The following is a 23011-nucleotide window of genomic DNA, read 5'->3' as shown; positions in this document are numbered from 1 at the left end:
GTTTTTATTCTGTGTATAAAGATAGTTATAAAAAAACCTGATTGTTTGTTTTATTCAGTGTGTACTCGGTGTGTACTTTGTGGTCAAACCAGTTAAAATGCAAACCTTTAAATAGTTTTTTACCAACAGTTTGTTTGTCAGCTTTTCCAGAAAGAGTGGTTTCTCTGCTGAAAACATTCTCACTCATCAAAACAAATCAGTTCATTTAATTAACAAGAATAACTGAACAGAAATATATATATACGACCATTTCACAGTTGTAAATGTAAACCTTTCAATTGTGTCCCAGTTTATTTCCTGCTGCAGAGTATGACAATAACATCAGCTGACGGGACGTAAATACAGACCCAAGCTGTTGCCTAGCGACACAATCCCTCTTAAACTGTATAGGTCTGTTGTGATGTTCCTCATCTGGGCTGAAATAAAGTAATAAAACATTGGTTGAAAACCCCTCGGCCCAAACAGGAAATCAAACGGACACGAACAAACACTTCTTCCTGCAGGATTTCCTTCCTCCACGTGTATTAAAAGCACTTTATTTTGAGAATCATTGACAGTGGATGCTCTGTATGTCGTACAGTACATGTGACCCAGAAACAACATGCCAGCTGCTGGACCACAAATCCAAGAAAGACATGAGATCGTCTTTTGTTTTCCATCTGCAACTACTGTGGAAAAGTCCTCTGCCAAAACAGAAAACAATACTTTGATCAAGTCCCGCACTTTGGTGGATTAAGTTGTTCTCGTATACTTGTTTCTGCTGTTCAGTGTGATGGTAACGAATTACATCTCATCTGTTCTCGCTTTCCGTCTTCAAAATGTGATACTGGAGGCAGAAAACAGCTGAAGACCTGGAGTATATACCCCAGACCTGAGAGAAGTACAAACTAAACATCAATATTGCTGCAAAAAGGTAACACATTGAGCATTTTATTTGTTCACTGTGTTAGGAGTCAATTTAAAAATCAGCATCACATGCTGACATCTTTACAGTTTTGTCAATAAGAGACATTCCACTTTTAAACTGACTGAGAACAAAGCAACGATCTGTCTGGTTAACAGGTGTTAAAACAGTAAAAGACACTCGCCAAAGCTCCTGTCACAACATACAGGTTTATGGTCTGTAAGCTTCCATCTAGTCACACCTCTCGCTCATTCGGCCTCCGTGCGAAGACGTCTCTTTCATGTTTTGGTACGTGTGCCTCTAATGTGCGCCGTGAGCCTCGAGGTCCTCGCCGGCTGCAGCTTCACTCGTCTTTCGGCTTCCGCTCCTTGCGAGCGCGAGAGGACATGAGTTTGAAGAAGAGTGCGGGCCACATCGTCCGGAGGTAGATGGCCAGATTGGGCTGAGGTCCGGCCAAAACAACGTCTTTGCTCTTCTGACGGACGGCCTTCAGAACAGCCTGAGCCACGTCTCTGGGGTCCCGACCCGCTGCTGTGGTTTTATCCAAAACTGAAAACAGTGTTGCACAAAGAAGAAAGATGGATCAATGATACAGAGGAGTCAGTAGGTCAACGATTACACATACTGATTCTATGGCTGGGAATGCGTCCCTTCTCGTTTGTTCTAATTCAATTATTTTTAGCCTATTTATGTCTCTTGCTGGTGTAAACACAGTCACACACTCCACAGCCTCACCTCCATACTTGGAGCCGTCTCCTGTGACAGCATTGACCGACAGGCTGGTTCGGATGTACCCAGGGCTGATCACGGTCACTGGAATCCCGTAGTGCTCGATCTCGGCCCGTAAGCAGTCAAAGTAGGCCTGGGTGGCGTGCTTTGAGGCGGCATCTGACCAAAAGGTGTGAAACAAAAAGACCAGAGTCCTGCTTCATTTCCAATCAACCACACAGATTGAAACAAACTTTCTCGGTAGTCGTTTGCTTTAAATAAACGAGTGAAGACGACTTACAGGCGGATCTGTAAGGAATGGCTATTTTGCCCTGGACACTGCTAATGACAACGATGTGACCACTGCGTTGATGAACCATGGAGGGCAGGAGAGCTGTGAGGGGAGGGAAGAGAAAACGACTGACTAATGTAAAATATTGTGCTTGTGAAATCTGAAACTTTCCATGAAAATATAGCTCTGTAATGTTCACACTGCAACTACTTTGCTTCCTTATTTTAATTCAGGATCCTTTAAAGAACATATCCATGGTTTGGCTTTCTCCCCAGAAGCACCGCCCACTAACCTTGAGTAAGAGCAATGGTCCCAAAGTAATTTGTTTCCATCACATCCCGCTGAACTGAAAGGTGGGTATCCAGTATGTTGCCGCGGTAACTGATTCCAGCATTATTGATGAGGACGTCCACTCGTCCGTAACATTTCAGGATCTCCTCTGCAGCTCCGTCCACTGTGCCGCTGTCCGACAAGTCGAAGGTGACGGTGCTGGGAGTGTAAGTCTGGTGGTTATAAAAACATGTTATTCTTGTATTTAAAAGAGGTCTCGCTGTAAAAAAAACAATTGCCCTTCAGCGGCAAAAATAAAGTTCAATGTTGACCGTAAGTTTATGTCAGGGCTACTTTTCTTTGTGTGAACACACCTGTGGTCCCGAGCCTGTTGAACTTGCTGTGAGCTCCTGGACCACCTGCTGCAGGCGGGCTGCATCTCGTCCACACAGCACCAGCCGGGCGCCTGCAGCGTGAAAGACCCGAGCACACTCTGCAAAACATAAAAACACACCTCTTGTTCATAGTGAATATCAAACCAGACCAGCAAGTTAGCACGTGTGACATTGTGTGTACATTGTGTCACTACTACCGAAGGGAAATCAACTGCTGTATACCGATGCTACTCAGTTTGGAGAAAGCATCTACATGTAATCAGAATCAGAATCAGCTTTATTGGCCATGTGTGTTTATACACACATGGAATTTGACTCCGGTTTCACGTAGTTCTTCGTACTTATATACATACACAATATAAATATAAAAAAGACATTTAAGACAACAGAGACAAAAAAGACAACAGTAGTCAGAGTAGTGCAAGTAGTGCAGAAGGAGGTGTCTGAGGAGCTGAAGAAATGAAGAAATGGAGGCCGACCTTTCCCGAGTCCAGAGCTGGCCCCTGTGATGACCACCACCGCGTCCTGCAGAGCAGCTCCTGGTCTGAGGCGGAGAAGCATTCGATAAAGCAACAAGATCCCCGCACTTACTAACACCAGCTGAAGCACTCCACCTCCTCCCATGACGCGCTCCATGCCTGACAGTCACCCAGCCTGCCAAGATCAAAAAGATTTAACGAGGAAGAGTTTTTTATCAACTGAAACTGTTATTTGCAATAGTAAAACATTTCAATCACTTGCTCTTTCACGGAGAAGTCGTTAAAACAGCACATTTTCACCCAATACGTCTCTCAGATGACAAACAGCTATTGGCTATTAAAATGTCAAGTTTTGGAAGAGATTTTATGAGCTGAACTTCAGACTAAGTAAGACATTTGAAGACATGACTCCGGGAACTTGTCAGAATTGTTTATAGGCTGAAGGATTTATTGTTTAAAAGATAATGTATAACATATTTGATAGGTCTTTACTTCATAAACAAATACCATATCTGGTAATAAAAAGAATAAAAACACAAAAAATGACTATAAACCAGACACATTGTGACCTTGATGTGTGTGTTCTGTAAGCTCTCCATGCAGAGTGTGAAGGTTTTAATGTGAAGTGCTTTTAGCTAAACCACTTCCACAAACAACCAGCATGGCAACAGACCAACTACCACCAAAATAATGAGAGCGCACGCGCACACACACACACACACACACACACACACACACACACACACACACACACACACACACACACACACACATTAAAAGGTACATTAAGTAAGCAATTATAATACTCTGCCTATCCTCAATACATAACACTAGCAATAATTCTCACTCAGAAAGATACATTTGTCGTAACACACTAACTTAAAAAACACTAACAACAGGGAGCAACACATACATCAAGAAGTTCTAATGACTTTTCACATAAATCAGTATTTCATTACAGAAGTACTAAAATATATGTAACGAGAATTAATCAGAAATGCAGTCATTTGAAACAATGCCCTTTTCTTGATATCCTTGCATTTAGTAAATTGTGCAAAAATAAAGATTTTAAACTAAAAACTAAAATTCAACAAGGTCAATATGGCCCTCATCTCATCAGAGACAACTGCTCATGGTCCTCCTTTCCTCTCCTCTCCTCTTGAATATGTACTTTATTAATCCCCAAGGGGAAATGTGGTGCCACTTTACTTCCCTCACCTCATTCCCTTGCAATCAGCTGCTTTTATTTTATTGTAAATATTCCTCTAAGATCTTTTTATATAGTTCAATACAGTTACTGCAGAAATCGTTGTTCTGAACGAATTTATAAGTTTTAAAAACGGTGTTGCAAAAACAGTGTCTTGCAGGTTGTGGAGGATGAAGCCGAAAATAGTTCATGGTAAATGAATGCATTTTGTGTGAAAGCATAAACTTCTGTTTCACTGACTGTGTGAAGAGTTTTCAATAATGCATGTTAGCAAATCCAAAGAAACTGTAAACCACAGTATCCCCTGATTATAACGTCTGATCTTAATCTGCATATCTATTATTACTAACAATGGCGATAATGTTAATTAGCAGGTTAACTTAGATGCTGGTGTAGAAGTGAAAACAGTCCGTGCACAAGGAGGATTAGCATTAAGTGCACAAGTCGAGAGCCAAGTCGTGTGGAACTCATAAACAAATACCCGGGCCTGCTAATGCTAACGTTAGCTCGCTCCTACACTGTAATACAACACTCACTTAAACACCAGAGTTCATGAATATGTAGAGCTCACCGTGTTATTGTTCTGCTGTACAACACAGCGGCGTGCTCGTGCTCGTCGGGGTACGAGCACTTCCGGGCTCGTCTGACAGGGACCCCACGTGACGATCCGACGAGAGGAGTTTCTTGAAAGGCTACCGGCTGTGTACCCCGCAATGGATTGTGGGAGCTGAAGTTCGGTAAGGCAGTAAGCTGACCAACGACCCATACGCGGACTGAGCCAGAACATGGCAATATCTATTTATCAGTCAAATATTCTTTGCTTAGTTGGACGTTTCAGGAGAAATTAAGGAGCCAAATAAACCTAGAGATTTTGATTTTTTTTTAAAAACTATTTGAGAATATCTGCGCTGTTTTAAGATTTACCGAGATCATAGGGCCCTGAATTACTTGTTTGCAATCCATCACCGCAAACAATCTAATTTGGATTTCTGAGTTTGATAAACTCTCAGATCATTCATGTGTGCAGTTGATCAGGATAAACTCCAAACTATTCTTGGGCATCCTAAAAGGTAATAGAGAATCAAAGTCTGGGTAACTGGTAAGTGGCTAGGCATTATGCCAGCAGACCCAGTGCTACAATAAAAGGTATGACAAAACACCAGTCCAGCACTGTCAGCTGACCGATAATGAGCCTGCTCTGGACACAAATCAGCCGACTAATGAGTTTCTCCTGCCACCCTCTGAGCTCTACTCATCCCATAAAAGTGTATGCATGGTTAGAGAAAACACAATTGTAAAAAGGGGCATACTCTGTGCAACTAAACATTTTTTTTCAGTTGTAAATTGTGCAAAAAGTAGCAATGATTATCAATGTGAAAAGAAAAGCTGGGAAAGTTTGCAAAGTGAATCTTCTCTGTTGTCCAAAGTGTTGCTTTCATGCATTCTGACAATGTATTAAGAAACTAAGTTTCACCTATGTGAGCACCATTTACTGAGATGACTAGCATCTTGTTTTCAGCCACTGTCCATCTAAACAAGTGGAATGTGTTTTGACAGTGATAGACTGCTACTGACCATTGGCATAATGTGTGATTACAGTACTTACGGAAACACCAGAAGCAAGTTTACAATTTATTTGATACATTGTTTGATAGACCTTTAAGGGATTTACACAAAATTCTTAGGAAACTTTCCATGAACACGTTTAAATTTGCTAAAATCCTGCTGGCAAAGTAGAACAATCCTCATTCAGCTTATAGTGAACATTTATTTATAGGAGATGTATTTTTAAATCAGTGACCCCGACAAGGTCACCGTTACTCTTGATATTCAACTATTTCACATCTGAATTCCACTTTATTAAATCGTTACACGTCTCCTTTATATCACAAGTCATCCTCCACGTCTATACTTTCACCTCCTCCCGTGACTCCAAATTTTAAAACTGCTGATCTAGACAGCAACGCATAACAAGCACCATTGAATAAACATATACAAGAAAGTATGAATTTATAATTTGATGTGGGTTGATATCTGTAATGTCAAATAGTGTTTATATTTTAATTTTAACTATGAGGGTTTGGCTTGATGTCAATGTAATATACATTATTAGAAGCATGTGTAAAACGTGACTTTTCAAAAGTAAGTATTTTTGTAGTGTTTCAAAAAAACATTGCGCCACAGCATAGTCACATACGATCTTTCTTACACTCTTTTAAACAAGAATATCTACATGAACAACAAGACACAATCTCAAATAAGTCGCAACTATTTGCTCGTTTCTGAACATAATGTAGAATTTAATGGAAAAAGTAAAATAAAATACAGAAAAGTTAGTTTGAAATATCCTAATGTTTAATGAAAGGGTGATTTACTGATCAGCAAGAAAGGGGGTACAGTAAAATTACGAGGGGAAGGGGACAGAGCTCGATACTCAACACGATGTCGGTCCGTTTCAACTGCAGTACAATTCAATCCAGAGGAACTGCGGTCGTACCCTTGTGCACTTGCTTGCGTGTCAAGGATGCAGGGGAGGAGGCGCAAGGGTACTACGGATATAAGTGTGCTGTTGTCACATAGACGTAAAGAAAATGTAAAGGAAAAACAATTCCGTCTAGTTTTAACTATATCCCTCTGACCAAAGTTCAAAATGGAAGCACCCAACGCATGTGTAGAGCTAAGTGCTGGGCATGATCGTTGACTTCCACTTTTCTTACATCTGGGGGTGGATAGGTTCTGTTTTTTTGTTTGTTTTTTCCTTTTTTCTGTTGGTTCTTAAACCCTCTTCAGAGTGCACTCATACAGCATAGAGTTCGTAGATCTTCTTGGCGCAATATGCCAGGGCGGCCAGTGCTATCGTATTATGCAGTCTCTTTCTGTGGACATCATCTCTGCGTACCAACACAACGGGCGTCGAGGAGGTAAGTGTATGCAGGGGCAGCCGCGAGAGTTTTTGGCTGTCGTACTCCACTTGGTACTTGCAGCAGGGGTCAAATTGCCATGAAATCCCGTAGAGGGCAGCACAGGCCACACTGAAGGCGCCAGCGGGCAACGCCACATAACGCGAGTACTCAACGGGCAGAGAGAGGGGCGTCAGGAGGCAAGCGGTACCTGACAACACGGCCGTCTTGTGCAGGCAGTTGCCCACGGCAATCCAGCGGGCCGTTTCATCTCCGATGCGTGTTGGCTCAATGACAATGTATTTATACTGGGCCTCCAGTGCCTGCTCCAACTCATACTCAAACTGGTCCTGCACATTCTCCCCATTGTAGATCTCGTGCACAATATAGCAGTCTGTCGCGGCCATCACTCCCCTGTTCAGAAACAGACACACAGCAAGGAACAGTGAGAGAAAGCACAATATGTAAAATAACAAGACTTGATACGTCAAAGACTGGTTTGCCCTCATTTTTACACCAACCTGCCCCTTTTTTCAAGGACCTGTGAATATCTTTTGCCTACAATAGCTTAGACAAAGATTGCCAGATGGCCATTTTACCCTATATTTTTCTCAATTGAAAGTCTATACAGTTGACCATATCAGAACCTGTATGTGCATACAATTACCATAATAACTAGCATGCAATCTGTAAATTGCATATATAAATGACACATTTGGTTCAAGTAAAATAAGATGATCTATCTTCTATTATCTTCTGGTATCTTCTATTTGAAAAGTATGATTTAAGACTAGGATTAAATGTTAATTTGTTGCCATCAATTAGGACTAAAATGGTGCATACACTAACTACATAATTATAAAATTACAAACAATCTCAATAACATTTAGTTAAATGGGTAGATTCTAGATGACGTTGATGGTCTATGAACTCAAGTATAGCAAGTGTGCAGTTTTACATTAGCTCATTTGTATGCATGAACAATTCCTACATTATATTTAACTCAACATTTGGATATTAATTATTGCAAATGTGTACACTTAGGTTGCAGAAATATTTTTGGCTCCATATCGTTTCCCATCAATTCATAAAATGTCCAAATCACAAAATGGGCATTACAAGTTTTCCGATTACTGTCAATAACTTGTCTGATCAACAACAGCTAAAAGCCTCCAAAGTGTGAAATATTAAATTGCAATTAAAACGCAGGAATAGCGAATCTGTAACCAACAACCTTTTTCATATGGACAAATTAAGTAGCTACGTGCGTTGATTAGCTTCCATCTTGTTGATTCATCGAATAACATTGTCTGCAAGCTAATATTTTCCGGGTTATTTAAAAATGAAAAAACACACGTATATATATATATATATATATATATATATATATATATATATATATATATATATATATATATATATCAGTGTCAACCCTCCAAGGCCTTCCAGTACAAGTTGACAAGATGGCAAACAGCCCTCACGACTAACCTCACGTGAGATAAGGTTAGACACAGAGCTTAAAAGGAGCATTGGACACAAGTGGAAACCATCCTGGGGTCACAGTGAAAGGGACATAAGTCAGTTAGATAACATTCATAACCAACGCGCTGGCTGGTAAAAAGTTGGAGGACTGGCCAGCTAAGTTAAGAACCGTTTTACTTTCAAAACAGGTCGAGCAGCACAGCGGACAACACTTGGTTCAGACAGAAACGTGTCGCACGTGAGCCATGGCGTATTACAACAGCGCTCGCGCACACGGGAGGTTAAACACAACTTTCCCCACGGTTCGTCTGCGAGTGTGAAATAACCCAAACATCCAATGAGCTGCTAGTTTGTTTCCTCGCTAACGTCAGCTAGCTGTAAAACGGTAGCCCGCTAATGTTAGCTAACCCTGGGATAAAAATCCGACCTCTCGCGTTGCCATTTTACTTTAAGTCCCAACCGACATGTATGTTCTGGATCTGGTAAATGTTGACATCGACTAAACGGTGCATCACATAAAACATTTTCGTTTAATATCTAAGATGTGGAGTAACTGACCTCTCCCTGCTTACTGGGACACCGCGCCTCCTTCCCAGCGACGCCATGTTGGAGATACAACCGTGATTGCAATTGACGTATGAGAGCGCGCAGCCTTATGGGTAATGTAGTGTGTCGACGCGGTCGACGCGTCACTTCCACTCGAACGGGGACTACTATTCCCGAGAAGCTTAAAACAAGAGTACCTTTACGTATTTTATAATAGCACATAGAAGTTTGAGAGGTCAGACCATATTCTAAATTAATCTATTGCAAATTAACGGAGGTATGTTTGTTTGAAATATAATTTAGCAAGTAAATATAATAACATTGAACACCAAATACATACAGGATTGTATTTAGATATTTAAACTGTTGTGCAAATAGATTACATGCATGGGTATGACATAAGGTATACAGCATGCAATATAGTGTCCCAACCATTAAGTTTTGTGTTTGTAGATTTCTGAGCTCACCCATATTGTGCCCACCTGTGCTTGTCTGTGCGTCACCGTGGCGAGTGGCGAGTGTGGGCTCCCTGTCCATGTGCTGTAACCTGAAACGTTTTTGATGTTACAACTAATGTGTACGTTCAGGAATGCGGGATCAGCTGAACACAAGTGCTTACTTACCCTGTGAAAACCGCTATAAGACCATGGGCACGCATGACAAATCGATACAAATCCAATCAAGCACATTGGCGATGCCATCTAAAACTGTGATTGTTTTTTTAATATAATGTAAACTTTAAACCATACATCCTCGGCCTGCCATGGTCCCCCAGACTGTGTTACTATCAATAATCATTTCAGCTGATGTGACGTAAGGTTAATTGGAGACCAAGAACATGCTTATTTGTTGGTAAATTATTCATCAGTTAATGTGTTAATTAGGCTATACATTCTTTGTTTATATTGCGCCTTCATACGTTATATTAAAGTATTGAAAACTGACAAATGTTGAAGGTGTGTGTGGCAACTTGGTCAGATTCTTAGGTTTGTTTACTTATTCTTGGATGAGACAGGTCCAGATTTAGATTATTGAACGTGTATTAGAGTACATTTAATTCAGGCAAAGCTTTTTAATTCAACCTGGTAAATTAATTTGATCAAATAAAAAGAAAAGGATCAAGTTATGTTTATATTCCTCAAATTTAGATATCAGTAGGCACTGATATCAACATACAGCCCTAGTTAATTAGGTGTTTGTTAGCCCAAAACAGTCAAATATTCAATCAAAACACACTGGAATCTGCTCTAAACTACCACCGGGCAGGTTTTTCATTATCGAACATAACCCCCTCTGTGGTTCCAAATTTACAGAAAAACTCCAGAGGACATGACCTCAGGGTCCTCATGGCTACGGCCCTGGTTGCAGACCAACATTGCTTCAAGGTCTCATCGTCCTTCAAGTGGACTTTGTACATACATTGTAGTTTAAAGGCTACCCATGTTAGGGGGGCTCCACCCTGCACCATTAACATAACACAATGTGGCAAAGAGTTTAAGTAACTCTTAATACCGTCACTAGGTGGCGGCAAAATCAAGTTTACAAAACTCTTTTCTTTAGCTTGGGGTTATTTGTTGCAGGATGTTAACAAAAATACATTTAAGTTACCACACTATACATACATAGTTTAATGTACATACAAAGGTTTATGTACTTACATATCTCTCTAAATTACCGCACTACTTATACTACTATACTACACTACAATACTATATATTGTACAGTGCCTAATCTTCTCTTTGAAGCTGACTATGTGCATCTGTCCCTGTTTTGTTAATACAAACTTTGACATTGATAATGTGATGAGTATTGTTTTATTTATTCATAGACAACAAAATGAAAAAAAAGTCAAAAGCACAAAACATGACAAGAATTGGTACACAAATATAAACATAAACACACAAATGAAATAATGAATTGGATATCTGGGTCTATCAATAGGTTGTGTCACCTAAAGGAATGTTTTACATAAGGGAACGTGGTTTCCTGCAATTAACTCTAGGTGATTAAAGGAGATCAAGAGAGTCGGCAATGCATGTTGTGTGTCCGGCCAGTGTTGAGCAACCTGAGGTTTATTTCGCCTCAACACTGAAGATTGTCAACAGCAAAAGCTCTTGAAGAGCCAAGAAAGGGAAACCGCTGGGTTTTGCTTTATAAGTAAAACATTTCTTCCATGAGGACCTTCATCATTTTCACATCAGCTGGTGAAAGTAGCCATGTGGGTACAAGAACCAAACAACAAAAAACAGATCAAATGACAAGAAAAAAACAAGCGTATAATATCCGACCATCTAGTGTCATTTTACTGAGAAACGGCACGAAGGGCAACGGACACCATACAATGTAAATGCCCTGAATATAACTGCTGTTTTTTAAAAGCTGTTTTTGAGCAGAGATATGAATCCATATCCACACTGAAGCGCTGTACCACACAGTGACGAGCTTCAGACCCAATTTACAAGTCTGTAATATTTAACATGCACAATGGACGAAAATGATGAGCTTTGTCTTCAAAGTTGGACATCCTCAGTTGTTGTGTTCTTTGGTTTACAAATCCCTGCATCTTTTAACTGATCAATGTACGACTCCAATAAAGAACAGTACAGTTCTGTTACCTGCAAGAGTGGGAGTGGAAAGAGTAACAGTGGAACCAAATTGAGATTTTGGGAAAATAAATTCTAAATAAAGATTATATTTTATTTATTTATTTAACTCCAGTACCAATCAAATGAATGCCTATACCTCTCTGCGATCTCTTAGGAAAAAACTATTTTTTTGAGTAAGATGATGCTTCAAAGATTTGTTTAGCATTCACAACTCATCAACTTAGCATTTCCACCTGAAGAAAACTATTTCTAAGAAAAGAGGCAAAAGCAAATAGAACATAATAAAAACCAAAGAATATCAGAAGAGGGTCAGAATATAAAATGAATCACCGTTTGAGCATCAGAAAGGCCGCCATCCCCATCATGGACAAAGACACCTAGGTCAGTCATCTAGTACTGCTGCTCACATCCAATGAATCCAAAGGAGGACAGGATATAATATCATAAGATTGGACTCACATCGGTCCCCATTACAGGCCTGACCTTTGCTCCCGATCAGTGATGAGTACGCATCCTGAACGTTTCCATCTGAGGTTAGTTTATTTGCTTATGTTGTTACGAGTGGTGACCAGCTGATTCACTTCCTGTTTCTGGCGTAATCCTGTGTTGCCGACCCGTAGACCCAACATTCAGCACACGGACGTCTGTACCGTGAGATCAGTCGTCTCTGGAGTCACTCAATGTCATGTTGAACAAAGCCCGCAGGGTCCTTTGTTGTATGTCAGCCTGTAACTCCAAAGCATGATGTCACACAGTATATATCCCCCGGGAGTCTCTTTCTCCTTCTCCTCTCTGCCGGTGCCATGTATGGTCATTGATAAATATGTTCAAAGTACTGAGGCTGAGGATTCTCTTTGACGTATTTCTGAATGTACCAGCAGGTCAAGTGAGCTTTCAGATCCTCTTCCACGACAAAATCCATGGCTGCCTGTCATCATAGAAGCACAAAGTCACATCTTAACAGTTCTGACAGACATTTTTACATGGAGACTGTGGTCATTGATTTTAATATTAGAATATTTGTTGTTCAATTAAACTACATGAGTTGTGCTTGAGTAAGCTTCCCAGATATAATTGGTAAAATTACTAGCAACGTCGTTATATTAAAATAATCTTTTGCTTTTCATTATTAAGTAAATTGGCACAAAAGCCATTTGATAATTTGTAATTATGGTTAGCATATTACAAATTGGGCCTTTAAGAAAATACCAGACGTAAAAACTCCCTCTTGTCGCTTAAAATAATAGTAAATGAAAATAACACCGTTGATGAGTTTTACCTTGGCCAGGTGCTTTGCTATTCCTCTACCTCTGTAAGCATCTGGAACTTCAGTGTGTTGCAAATCCACTGTCTTCTTCCCAACGTATTCATACAGAAGAACTGCACGATCATGAGATCCTGAGGGCAGACAGAGGTCATAGTTCTCGGTTGTGTTTGTCTCCACCCAACCCCAAGAAACAACCCCACATCTGGATACTGATAATACATAAAAATGCAATTGTCAATGTTTAAGGGCACAACTGTTATAGCAGATTTATAAATATCGCTCACAGTGACAATCACTGATGACCCCCCACAACACACACACAAACTCCTACCTCATGCATGCAACACAATCTTATGCCAGATAAACTTTAACATGTCGGCATTTAAATCAGAGTGTAAGATCACCGACTGATCAAGTTTTTCAGTTTATCATCAACTTAAAAAACCCAAAGCTAAGAACAGAGGGAACTTAGTTATATGTAATAACATATTCTTAAATAAATGATTGCAGCGGTTGAAATGTTACCTCATTTACTATTAAATGTGAATACTTTCTTATTGCCATTTTCCCGAAACATACAATAACATTTTATATTGATTTCCACCTCTAAAAGCAGCCATTGGCTTCTGTACTTTGCTAATATAGGTAACAAATCAAATTTCCTTTTTGTGTTTTCACGTACAATGTTTTCTTGCTGCTTGACTGCTGAAACTCAATTTCTTACTCTATTTTTGCACGGAATGATCACTGTAATTCACACTAAATGATGTCTGCTGAAATGTTAAACAAATTTTGAGTTTGCACTATTCTAACTAACTATTCCATTAAGAAGTGTAGCACTTCATCCAGCATAGAAGTGTGCAATGGCAGTAGGACGAGAAACAATTAGCCCTGTTGTCTGTAGTTACTTGGGTTTGAAATACAAGTTTGAAAATAAGGCCCACTACCCATATATGGATCTGATTAATAGCATAAACTATGTTTTATAAAAGGAATGCATAAGGTGTTTTAGGCATCACTGATTCAGGTTGGGGAGAGGAACTAAATTATTATTCGAGAACTCCTTAAGGAAGGATTGATATTCAGGGATGTCTGCTGTGAGTGGATGCTGTTCAAGGTTTCATATTTGCTTTCAGCAATGGAAGGAAAAACATATATTGCCGAAAAACAAGCTGAAGGTTCAAGTGAAGAAAGTCAGCAGCTTTGACCGAGAAGCACTGTCGTCCTCTCGGCCCTGACACGAACTAACATCTGAATAAAGACGTGACATCCCGACTGTGCGAGAAGAATGACGCCTCTGTGTCTGAAATGGCAGCTGGAGTTGTCAAAAAGGACACGACGACGATGTTGGCAGCAAGAAAAGCACAACCTCTGAGCTAGCATTAGCCAGCTAGCACGCCAATGTGTACATGTTGAACTTACCGTTTAGTCTTATAACAAACTGCCGACGCTTTTTATCGTGTTCCACTTGTATCTGAGAGTTGTTTGCGTCGAAGATAGTCGCCTGCGCCGCCTGTGCCATAGTATTTAGTAGTACAACAAACGATGGCTGCTATGCTACTCTGCAGCTTTGCTAACCAGAAATGGCTTCATGAAATGATGAACGGTCGAAGCAAAACACCTCGTCCAACGGAATCAGCTGTGGGGTCACGTGACCGAGAGCCAATCACACGCCGGCGATGTCAGAGAGGAGACAACGGCGCAGACGGATGCAAAATTACGTCTGTCATACATCATTTTAAGCAACGGACGTTTTTCTGCACGCTATACAGAAATGTTAGAGTTGAAACCATTTGACAGCAAATGTTTCACATGCAGGATTCAAGTCACCTCGGAAAATTAATTAATTCGTCCGAAGGTGAGTTTACGGGTTGAGATTTGGCAAAGAAACTTATTAATTATTTCATATTAACACATGGTCAGGATATAATTAAATCAGAGCTCTTGAAAATACCCACTTTACTGTTGCTGAAATCTGGCATTGCCTTTAAGATTACTAGAGCTGGAAGCAGCGTTCCACCTTTTCCTATGGTCCTACTCAAATAACATATTAAATGTAGTGGAGACCAGCCATGAACACATTTCTTTAAACACTTTCTACAAGTTGCTTTCATGCTAGTCAAGCTTGTAAAGATAAACAAAAGATGTATATACTGTGCCCTCCAGAATTATTGCCACCCTTAGCAAATATGAGCAAAACAGGCTGTGAAAAAAATTCTTTGCTGTTTATCCTCTTGGTCTTTCAGTCAAAAATATTGACACAAATCGTACCTTTTCATTGAAGTATACATTTTGAAAGAAACATTTGTTTTTGACAATAAATCAACATTTTTCTCCAAAACATGTGTACCACAATTATTGGCACCCCGAGAAAATATCATGATTAAAATCTAACTTAATCTGGAAATTTATATTTCCAGTCATATTTTAAATTTTTTAAGTTCACCTGTTTGATTAGGAACTCTTAAGTGGTCAACCATGACTTCCTGTTTCACTGGGGTATAAATATGAGGTGACACGGGCCAAATTCCCTTTGTCATTCATCACTATGGGAAAGACCTGAGAACACAGTGATGATCTGCAAAGAAAAGTTGTTGAGCTGCACAAATCAGAAAATGGATATAAGAAAATCTCTTAACAGTTGAAAATACCCATTTCCACTGTCAAGGCAATAATTAAGAAGTTTAAAGCGACAAGAGACGTTAAGAATCAGCCTGGAAGAGGACGTGTGTGTACAATGACCCCACGCACCAGGAGGAGGATGGTTCGACTGGCAAAAGAATCTCTACGGATCACAGCTTAGTTGAGTCTTGGGGTCAGAAAGTCTCCAAAACTACAATCAGACGCCACCTACATCACTACAAGTTGTTTGGGAGGGTTGCCAGAAAGAAGCCTCTGCTGTCAATCAACAACAAACTAAAGCGCCTACAGTTTGCCAAATGTTACTGGGACTTTCAATGGGACCGGATTATATGGTCAGATGAGACCAAAATAGAGCTTTTTGGCAACAAACATCAAAGGTGGGTTTGGCGTAGACAGAAAGAGCCATACAGAAAAGTACCTCATACCCACTGTGAAGTATGGGGGCGGGTCTTTGATGTTGTGGGGCTGTTTTTCTTCCAAAGGCCCTGGACATCTTGTTAGGATACATGGTATGATGGACTCCATCAAATACCAGCAGATATTAAATGAAAACCTAACCGCATGTGCCTTCAAAATGTTTTGCTTCAGAGACTCTTTTGTTCCCACATGTGAGTGAAGCCTTGCACCAGCGCTATAGCCTACATTTGATCATCTCATTTCTAGCTTGCTCCCGATTGGAGTAATTCACTTTACATGTTGTAAATGTTACATTTTTTTCTATATTTGTTTCTATAGTGTATTTAAATTGTACTGCTCTACACTTTTTGTTGCCTTGACCAGTGACACATAATTAAATTAGTTCAGTCACATTTGCTGATAATTGATTTCTTTGAGTATAAAAAGTGCTTTTGCTTAGACTAGAGTGTATTTCATAGTTTTTGATAGTTCAGGTCAGGTCGCAGCTCACAGATCCACAGTGACAGCTGTTTCGCTGTCTGTCATCAGCAGAGCAAATGCACAATAAGCAGCCAAATCCTTCTCAGGTGGATTTACGAGAGTTCATGTGTTTCGTTACTGTTATAGATTGTACTCGTATAAGTAAATGACTGTGTCGTGATATAAACTTGATAGACATTCGCAGTACTTCTCGGTGTTGTGGGCAGGTATGTCAAGATCACTAACATCACAGTGACGTAATCCTGTTAATCTGTTGGTTTAATCCTCCAAAACTCTAATGGAGTTTGTCAACTCTGTATGGGATTATGTCTGTCTCCTGTTTCTTTGGGACACTCGAGACCTGTTTGTGAGTTGTTCTCTCTGGGTTTGGCCAGAGTGAGAGGGAGCGCACTTCTTTTGCAGATGGATAACAGTGTCAGACAAAATTTCTCACGTTTATTTGAATAGTCTCATTTATTGTTTTTTCATTCTATTGCTGAAAATGATGTCCAAGGCGCCCAGGTAAGTCAGCATTATCTACAGAATGTCCTATATTACTGTTTGGGTATCATTGCTTTAATGCTATTTTTGGTTTGAGCTGACCATAAACTCTTAATAGAAAAAAATGCAGATTTTGAATGAGATATTGAATACATGAGAAACGTCATAATGAGAAGGAACAGTGAGCATGTTCAATTAATTCTTTGTGGATATACATTTGTACTATTTACCTGGCGCACAGAAATGATCAATAATTTGAATTTAGCACTTCATCTGAATTAGGATGAAACTCATCTATAAGATTTTCATTGACTTACAAGTAAACATAATACATAAAGTAAAATGATCAGCACAGCAAAGATACCATTGAATATAGCCAAATCAAATGTAATAATAACACACTAAAAGATTGCTTTCTGAAAGTGGATGGCGACAGAATAATTTACGCTTAACTGTCCTAATTTTATAACAGGTGGCCTGAGAGCCTGATAAACTCTAAGACCAACACACCTGCACAGAAGACGAGGGGGAAGGTAAGTGCCACACTGTAATAGATGCTTATTGCCTGACCCAAGTGTTTGATTGTCTCACATTTATCAATTCAGCATTTATTCCTCCATAGATATAAAGTGTCATGAGGATGAGGAAACATCTGACCTTTAAAATATGACTTACATTCATTCTTCATTCATTCTTCTAGAAAAAAAAAGTATGTCCCCTGCATACCATGACTGTTGCTCAGCTATGTTGAAAACATATAGAGCCTATTCTATCAATAAACAAGATTTAAGACACTCAAGGGGGGACAATACAGATCACAATCCTATCTGACCCAAATTATGATGTTCAAAATAGTTTTAAATCGTGAAATCTTGTTTTCATTTACTGGATCATTGGGTCCTTTAAAAATGCCTTTAAGGGTCTGAATTATGCTCATGAACTAATCAAACACAGTACCACAACAAATACATTAAGAAACAGAGACGATTATTTGAGATGTGTTTAATTTTGTGGGAACCAGAGTCTGCTGGATTTGTTTTGCTGTTTCTTTTAGTGATTACTTAAAAATAACTCCCTTTTATAATTAGTTTTGAAGCTCACTTGCAAATATCTTTGCTTATGAAGCACAGCATCTCACTATAACAACGACCCCATTCTCCAGAAGTATCTAATACCAACTGTGTATATAAAGGTGTGCTAAAATGATTGAACTATATTAACCATGTTCATTTAACATGGACATACTCTCCTCAGAGTGTGTGTGTGGTTTTGCTAGATGTGCAGGGATTAGGTTTTATTTATGAAGCTATATATTGCCGAAGATCAAGTCATTGCTTTTACAAGCCGCTAAGTCAGGACTCTTGGAGCCTCCTCTCATTGATTTCTCTGTCTTGAGGTTCGGCCACAGATTGATGGCCTCCCTCTGCAGTTGGGGAGGCTGCATCTCTAAAGACTGGAAGAAACCGCCTGTCTGAATGCTCAAGTGTGATTAAGTTCAAGTGTGTGTTTGGGTGTGTGTGTCCATGATCACAGTGTCGGTCAGATGGCACTTAAGCAAATTAAGAGCTCTTTCGGAGATTAAAAGGTTCTCAGTGTGGTGATTGGATTGTCTGTGTCAAAGAGTCCATGTTGGGATGGGGCTGAGCAGGAGGTGCAATGTTTGACATTTCAATATTATCGTCCTCAAACCTGAAAACCATACAGAATTTAAAACCTAAAATCCTGTCTTCATGTGACTTATTTTCTCAGACAACCGCTGTTCTTTCTCTCTCTTTTTTTTCACTCCAAAAGGAACCGGCAGCATTACAGGTCCCTGCACCTAGTAGAGGTAAGCACGCTGGCAGCCAGACCGTTAAACCCAGCGTTAGTTGTGGAAGGAGCAACAGCCTCAGCAGCAGAGGCAGTGATTCGACTGCTAGCGGCAGTAAGGCCGGTGGCAGTTGGAAAAGAGGCAGCCTCGGGCACCAAGGCCACCAGGGGACCAGAACAGCATCTCGGGCAGCCAGACCAGCTCTGCGCCTCTGCAGCAGCCGCAGCTTTTCGTCCCTCCACACCTCGTCTCTCACTGCCGCTTCGTTCATGAGAAGCAGCCGCTCTCTCAACAGACTCGACCAAAGACCCACTGCAGACGGTAATTTCATGTTTCCATGTTTAGTTTATGTTTGTTTATTTACAGTTCTTATGGATATTTACAGACTATGTATCCCAATTAAATATATTACAGTCAATACTCTTAATGTGGTCATTTTTATAACTATTTATGTATGTATTTTCTTAAGTTGCTCCAAATAAGTTCAATTAAAAAAAGAAGCTCTACAAACAGAAAATAATGCTAAATGTTAGAAAATAAGTTTGATTTTTTTTTTCATATCCAGCTTTTGTGTCTTTACTGCTGTCTCTGAAACAGATTCAGAACATACACATCCAAGTTCAGAAGTAAAAAAACAAACCGCAGAAAAGAAAGAACTGAATTCTGGTCAGCTGTCTTCCTCTCAGGAGCAAATCAGGTTTGTTGTTTATCTTTCTTTTTGTTTAGAGGCTGCATTTTTTTTCTTTTATAGTTGCTTTGTAAAATGCAGTTATTGTGCTTTAATTCAAAAATAAATATCATAATTTTTTCCATTTATGCTCTGATCATTAAAGGGACAACAAAGACCAGTGTCATGATGATGAAGCGGAGAAGATGAAAACAAGCAGTCCCTGTGAGCCACCAGAGTCTTCCTCCTCTTTGGTTTCCACCACTTCAAGACATCATCATTGCAACAAAGTAAAGAAACAGGTACTTTTACTTAATGTGTATTTAAAATTTTAAAGTATTTAAAAAATACACAATAAAAGCTGTTGTCTATACCAGCACATTACATTAACATATAAATTGTTCTATATCTTCTTGTTTAGTCTATCAAAGCAGATTCACGTGGCAAGGATGACGCTGCAGTAATCTTAATAATTACATTTGTGTAAAACACTCTCTCAGCTGTTGCCATAGTTTCAATAAGAAACATGACATGACAGGACAGAGTGTGACCAGCATGAGTATGATCTCTATATGATTGTCCAGTCTTGTGTCTTGCTGGTTACAGAAGTCATGTTACATCTTGGGCCTTGTGCCGATCACTGTTCATTAAATATATAGTAGATAGTATAGATAGATAGTATTACATATGATAGTCTTTCTTCTGTGCATGCAAATGTGTTTCTGCATGCATTTCAGCCATCGCAGTTGAGAATGAGGCTACGTTGTTTGTGTATTGGCAATGTTTCTTACTCTTTTCATACTGTGTCTATTTGCATATTTTGTCATGCCACCAATAATTACAAATTCATAAAATGATATACGATTTTCGTCCAAACATATGAATCAGAGAAAGTATGTTTGGTATTGTATTGCAGGAACAAGATAATAATTTAAAAAAAGCCAGACATTTTAGTAGTCATGTTAAGTCATGTGACATTAACTCACTTTAGGCAGAGAAATGTATTTGTAATCCATGACTTTAAAAAAAGAGTCCGCTGCTGGTATGCCCTCTTGTGCCAGGAGTTGAAATGTTCTGCTCCTGAAGTCTCCGCCCGTCACTCCCCCGTTACCGCCGGCTCAAATCCTTTGAGTTCAGGGATGTTGAGGCCTCTGCTGTTGTGAGTCTGGTCATGATGTGCTCTCACAGAAGTTTGAGATTTGTTTACGTTCTATCAAAAAGGAAGTTTCTTGGTAGTAAAAGTGTAAAACCACACATTTAAATAAAAAATGATGACGCTCATCAATAAAGTGATACATTTAATTTGTTTATTAAACTCAACATCGACCGTGGTCATGATATGCAATATTTATAATAGTGCATTGGATGCTTTTCTTTTTCTTTCAAAGCCTGACGTACTCAACTTTAAGAAAGAATGGATGATGCGACAGGGCGCATCTAGACAGGTGCATTTGTCAATTCAATGTCGCTTCAAATTCGAGTAACAGTGACATGAAAACTGGTCTGACAGACTAACGTTCTTGTGCACTGTTTTGTTCTAGTGGCAGCAACACTGGTTTGTGCTGACCGACCAAAACCTGAGGTTCTACAAAGATTCAGTAGCTGAGGAGGTGCGACGCTATTTTGCTTTGTTAGATAAAAAAAATATAAAGATGTACCTTTGCTGTTGAAGAAGAAGAAAATCCTGACCCAGACATTGACTGTGAGTCTGAACAGAGGTTTACGTTACAGATATTTGCCCTGTAAGCTCTCTTGTTCCCTGATTGTTCATTTCAGGCAGCTGATGTGGTCGGTGAGATAAACTTGTCCACATGTTTTGACATCAAAGACTACCCAGCTCAGAAGAACTGTGGTTTTCAAATGAGTTCAATAGCTGCTCTAACTTACAGTCAAATAAATGAGTAATGCATATAGCTCAATGAGTCTGATGACATATATATATCATCACAATTGCCCTAATTTCCAAATAGGCATGAAGGCAGAAGATGTCGTATTTAAAAACAGTTCTATAGATTTCTTTCACTTATGATTTCACTGAAATCATTTCAGTGTACCCAAATAGTGATGGCTCAAAACATATTTACAGTAATAAAATTATTCATCTGCTACACAGGCAGATAAGCCGAGTAGCACGAGGTAGTGTCCAACCAATCAGAATCTTCAAACATGCTTTTGGTTGAAGCTGCTAGTTGGTGCTGAAACAGAATGGACCAGCAGCTCATTTGTGACTTATTTTAGCTTTGGTCTCAGTCTGCAGAGAGGCGGTTTGGTGAGACATTTTCTTTTGATGCAAATGTGGCCCGAGTATAGGACCTTAGTGGATGCAAATTATACACGCTCTGCTGCTTTGCACTTGTACCAACATGTTTATGTTGTTAAACTTATGGCCATATTAAATATCTGGAATAGGAATCCACATACACAAATCCCCATTGTCGTCTCCATCGTAACCTCTCTAAGTCATGTGGCTCTTTCGTGGGCTATTCTGTGTGTGAGGGGCGGTGTCCTCTTTTGTGTAGTCCCAGTTCACCCCCTTTATCTTGTGAAGTCTTTATTTATCTTCATTTATGCAATCATAGCTGGATTGTACTTGATTCTGTTTCTGCCTCTTATTGGTTCTTTTCTGGTGTTACTGGAGATGTAATATGTTCATCTGCAATTCTCTACATGCCAGTTACTTCAGTGAATAACTATATTGTTGATGTTTTGTTGGGAAAAGTTTAAGAAATACCTGGCGCAGCACAAAAAATAAGTGCAACCAATGCAATTCTCAAGACAGAAATTCTTGACAACTGTAGTTTTACAGGATGTGATATACAAGTGTTGATTGTCATTGTAATTACCTGATACAAGCTGCAAATATTCCAGCTTTCTTGATTTACTGGGTTGTATTGTGCTGTTTTCTTTTATACCAGTAACAGTCCATCTACACATCTACTACTGACTAGTCTATACATATCTAATTATATGTATAGACACATTTTCATCACTAACCATGAAACATATTAAATTAAGAAAATTCCTGTGAGGGTAAATCAAGGTAATTCAAACATTTGAGATAAACTGACATGATATGAGCAATTTACACATTAATACATTAATATTTCCACAGACCAGAGATGGAGTCAACACACTCTGTGCGATGACCTCTGGAATGAGACGCAACTGGGTCCAGACAGTGTTGAAGAACGTGAGGCCCAGTCTTACACCTGACTTCACAAGGTAAACCAAGTTTTTACAAGTGCTGCATAGTTGGTGTCAGATTTGTAAATAACATTGTATTGTAATCTGCCCTCAAGACTGATTCAATTGAGAGTTTACATCGTAAAGAACCTTTACTTGTTCCAGGCCATATTGTGGCTATTATTTAGCGGATTTAACATTCATAGTCCTACATTTGTTTCTTTGTCATTCCTTTACAGCTCCATTTCACAGGATCTAGACTCGCAGTCAGATGA

General features: G+C 39.5%; 3 protein-coding genes across 3 annotated transcripts; all 3 read right to left on the bottom strand.

The window, feature by feature from the left end:
• Window positions 1–529: 529 nt before the first annotated feature.
• On the bottom strand, window positions 530–3213 carry dhrs7b (dehydrogenase/reductase (SDR family) member 7B). Its single transcript, XM_079233490.1, has 6 exons — window positions 3049–3213; window positions 2549–2667; window positions 2197–2407; window positions 1914–2006; window positions 1640–1792; window positions 530–1453 (listed from the first exon to the last, which is right to left on the bottom strand). The coding sequence occupies exons 1-6, from the start codon at window positions 3203–3205 to the stop codon at window positions 1248–1250; spliced, it is 939 nt and encodes a 312-aa protein (XP_079089616.1). The 5' UTR covers window positions 3206–3213; the 3' UTR covers window positions 530–1247.
• Window positions 3214–5880: 2667 nt separating this feature from the next.
• Window positions 5881–9252, bottom strand: tmem11 (transmembrane protein 11). The gene is made up of 2 exons (XM_079232827.1): window positions 9196–9252; window positions 5881–7569 (listed from the first exon to the last, which is right to left on the bottom strand). Exons 1-2 carry the CDS (start codon window positions 9240–9242, stop codon window positions 7053–7055), a joined length of 564 nt encoding a protein of 187 aa, XP_079088953.1. The 5' UTR covers window positions 9243–9252; the 3' UTR covers window positions 5881–7052.
• Window positions 9253–12600: 3348 nt separating this feature from the next.
• Window positions 12601–14578, bottom strand: natd1 (protein NATD1; the record flags this gene model as incomplete). The annotated part of the gene is made up of 3 exons (XM_079233174.1): window positions 12601–12717; window positions 13069–13187; window positions 14479–14578. 3 exons carry the CDS (start codon window positions 14576–14578, stop codon window positions 12601–12603), a joined length of 336 nt encoding a protein of 111 aa, XP_079089300.1.
• Between the last annotated feature and the right edge of the window lie 8433 nt (window positions 14579–23011).

The sequence above is a fragment of the Taurulus bubalis genome (genome assembly GCF_910589615.1).
Source record: "Taurulus bubalis genome assembly, chromosome: 17".
NCBI lineage: Eukaryota > Metazoa > Chordata > Actinopteri > Perciformes > Cottidae > Taurulus > Taurulus bubalis.
This window is presented reverse-complemented; position numbering and strand designations above follow the sequence as displayed.

Coding starts and splice junctions, on each gene's coding strand:
- dhrs7b (XM_079233490.1), bottom strand. CDS start 3,205: ATGGAGCGCGTCATGGGAGGAGGTGGAGTGCTTCAGCTGGTGTTAGTA. Junction 2,668..3,048: donor CAGCTCTGGACTCGGGAAAG/GTCGGCCTCCAT, acceptor TATGTTTTGCAG/AGTGTGCTCGGGTCTTTCAC. Junction 1,454..1,639: donor AGACGGCTCCAAGTATGGAG/GTGAGGCTGTGG, acceptor CACTGTTTTCAG/TTTTGGATAAAACCACAGCA.
- tmem11 (XM_079232827.1), bottom strand. CDS start 9,242: ATGGCGTCGCTGGGAAGGAGGCGCGGTGTCCCAGTAAGCAGGGAGAG. Junction 7,570..9,195: donor GTCCCAGTAAGCAGGGAGAG/GTCAGTTACTCC, acceptor GTTTCTGAACAG/GGGAGTGATGGCCGCGACAG.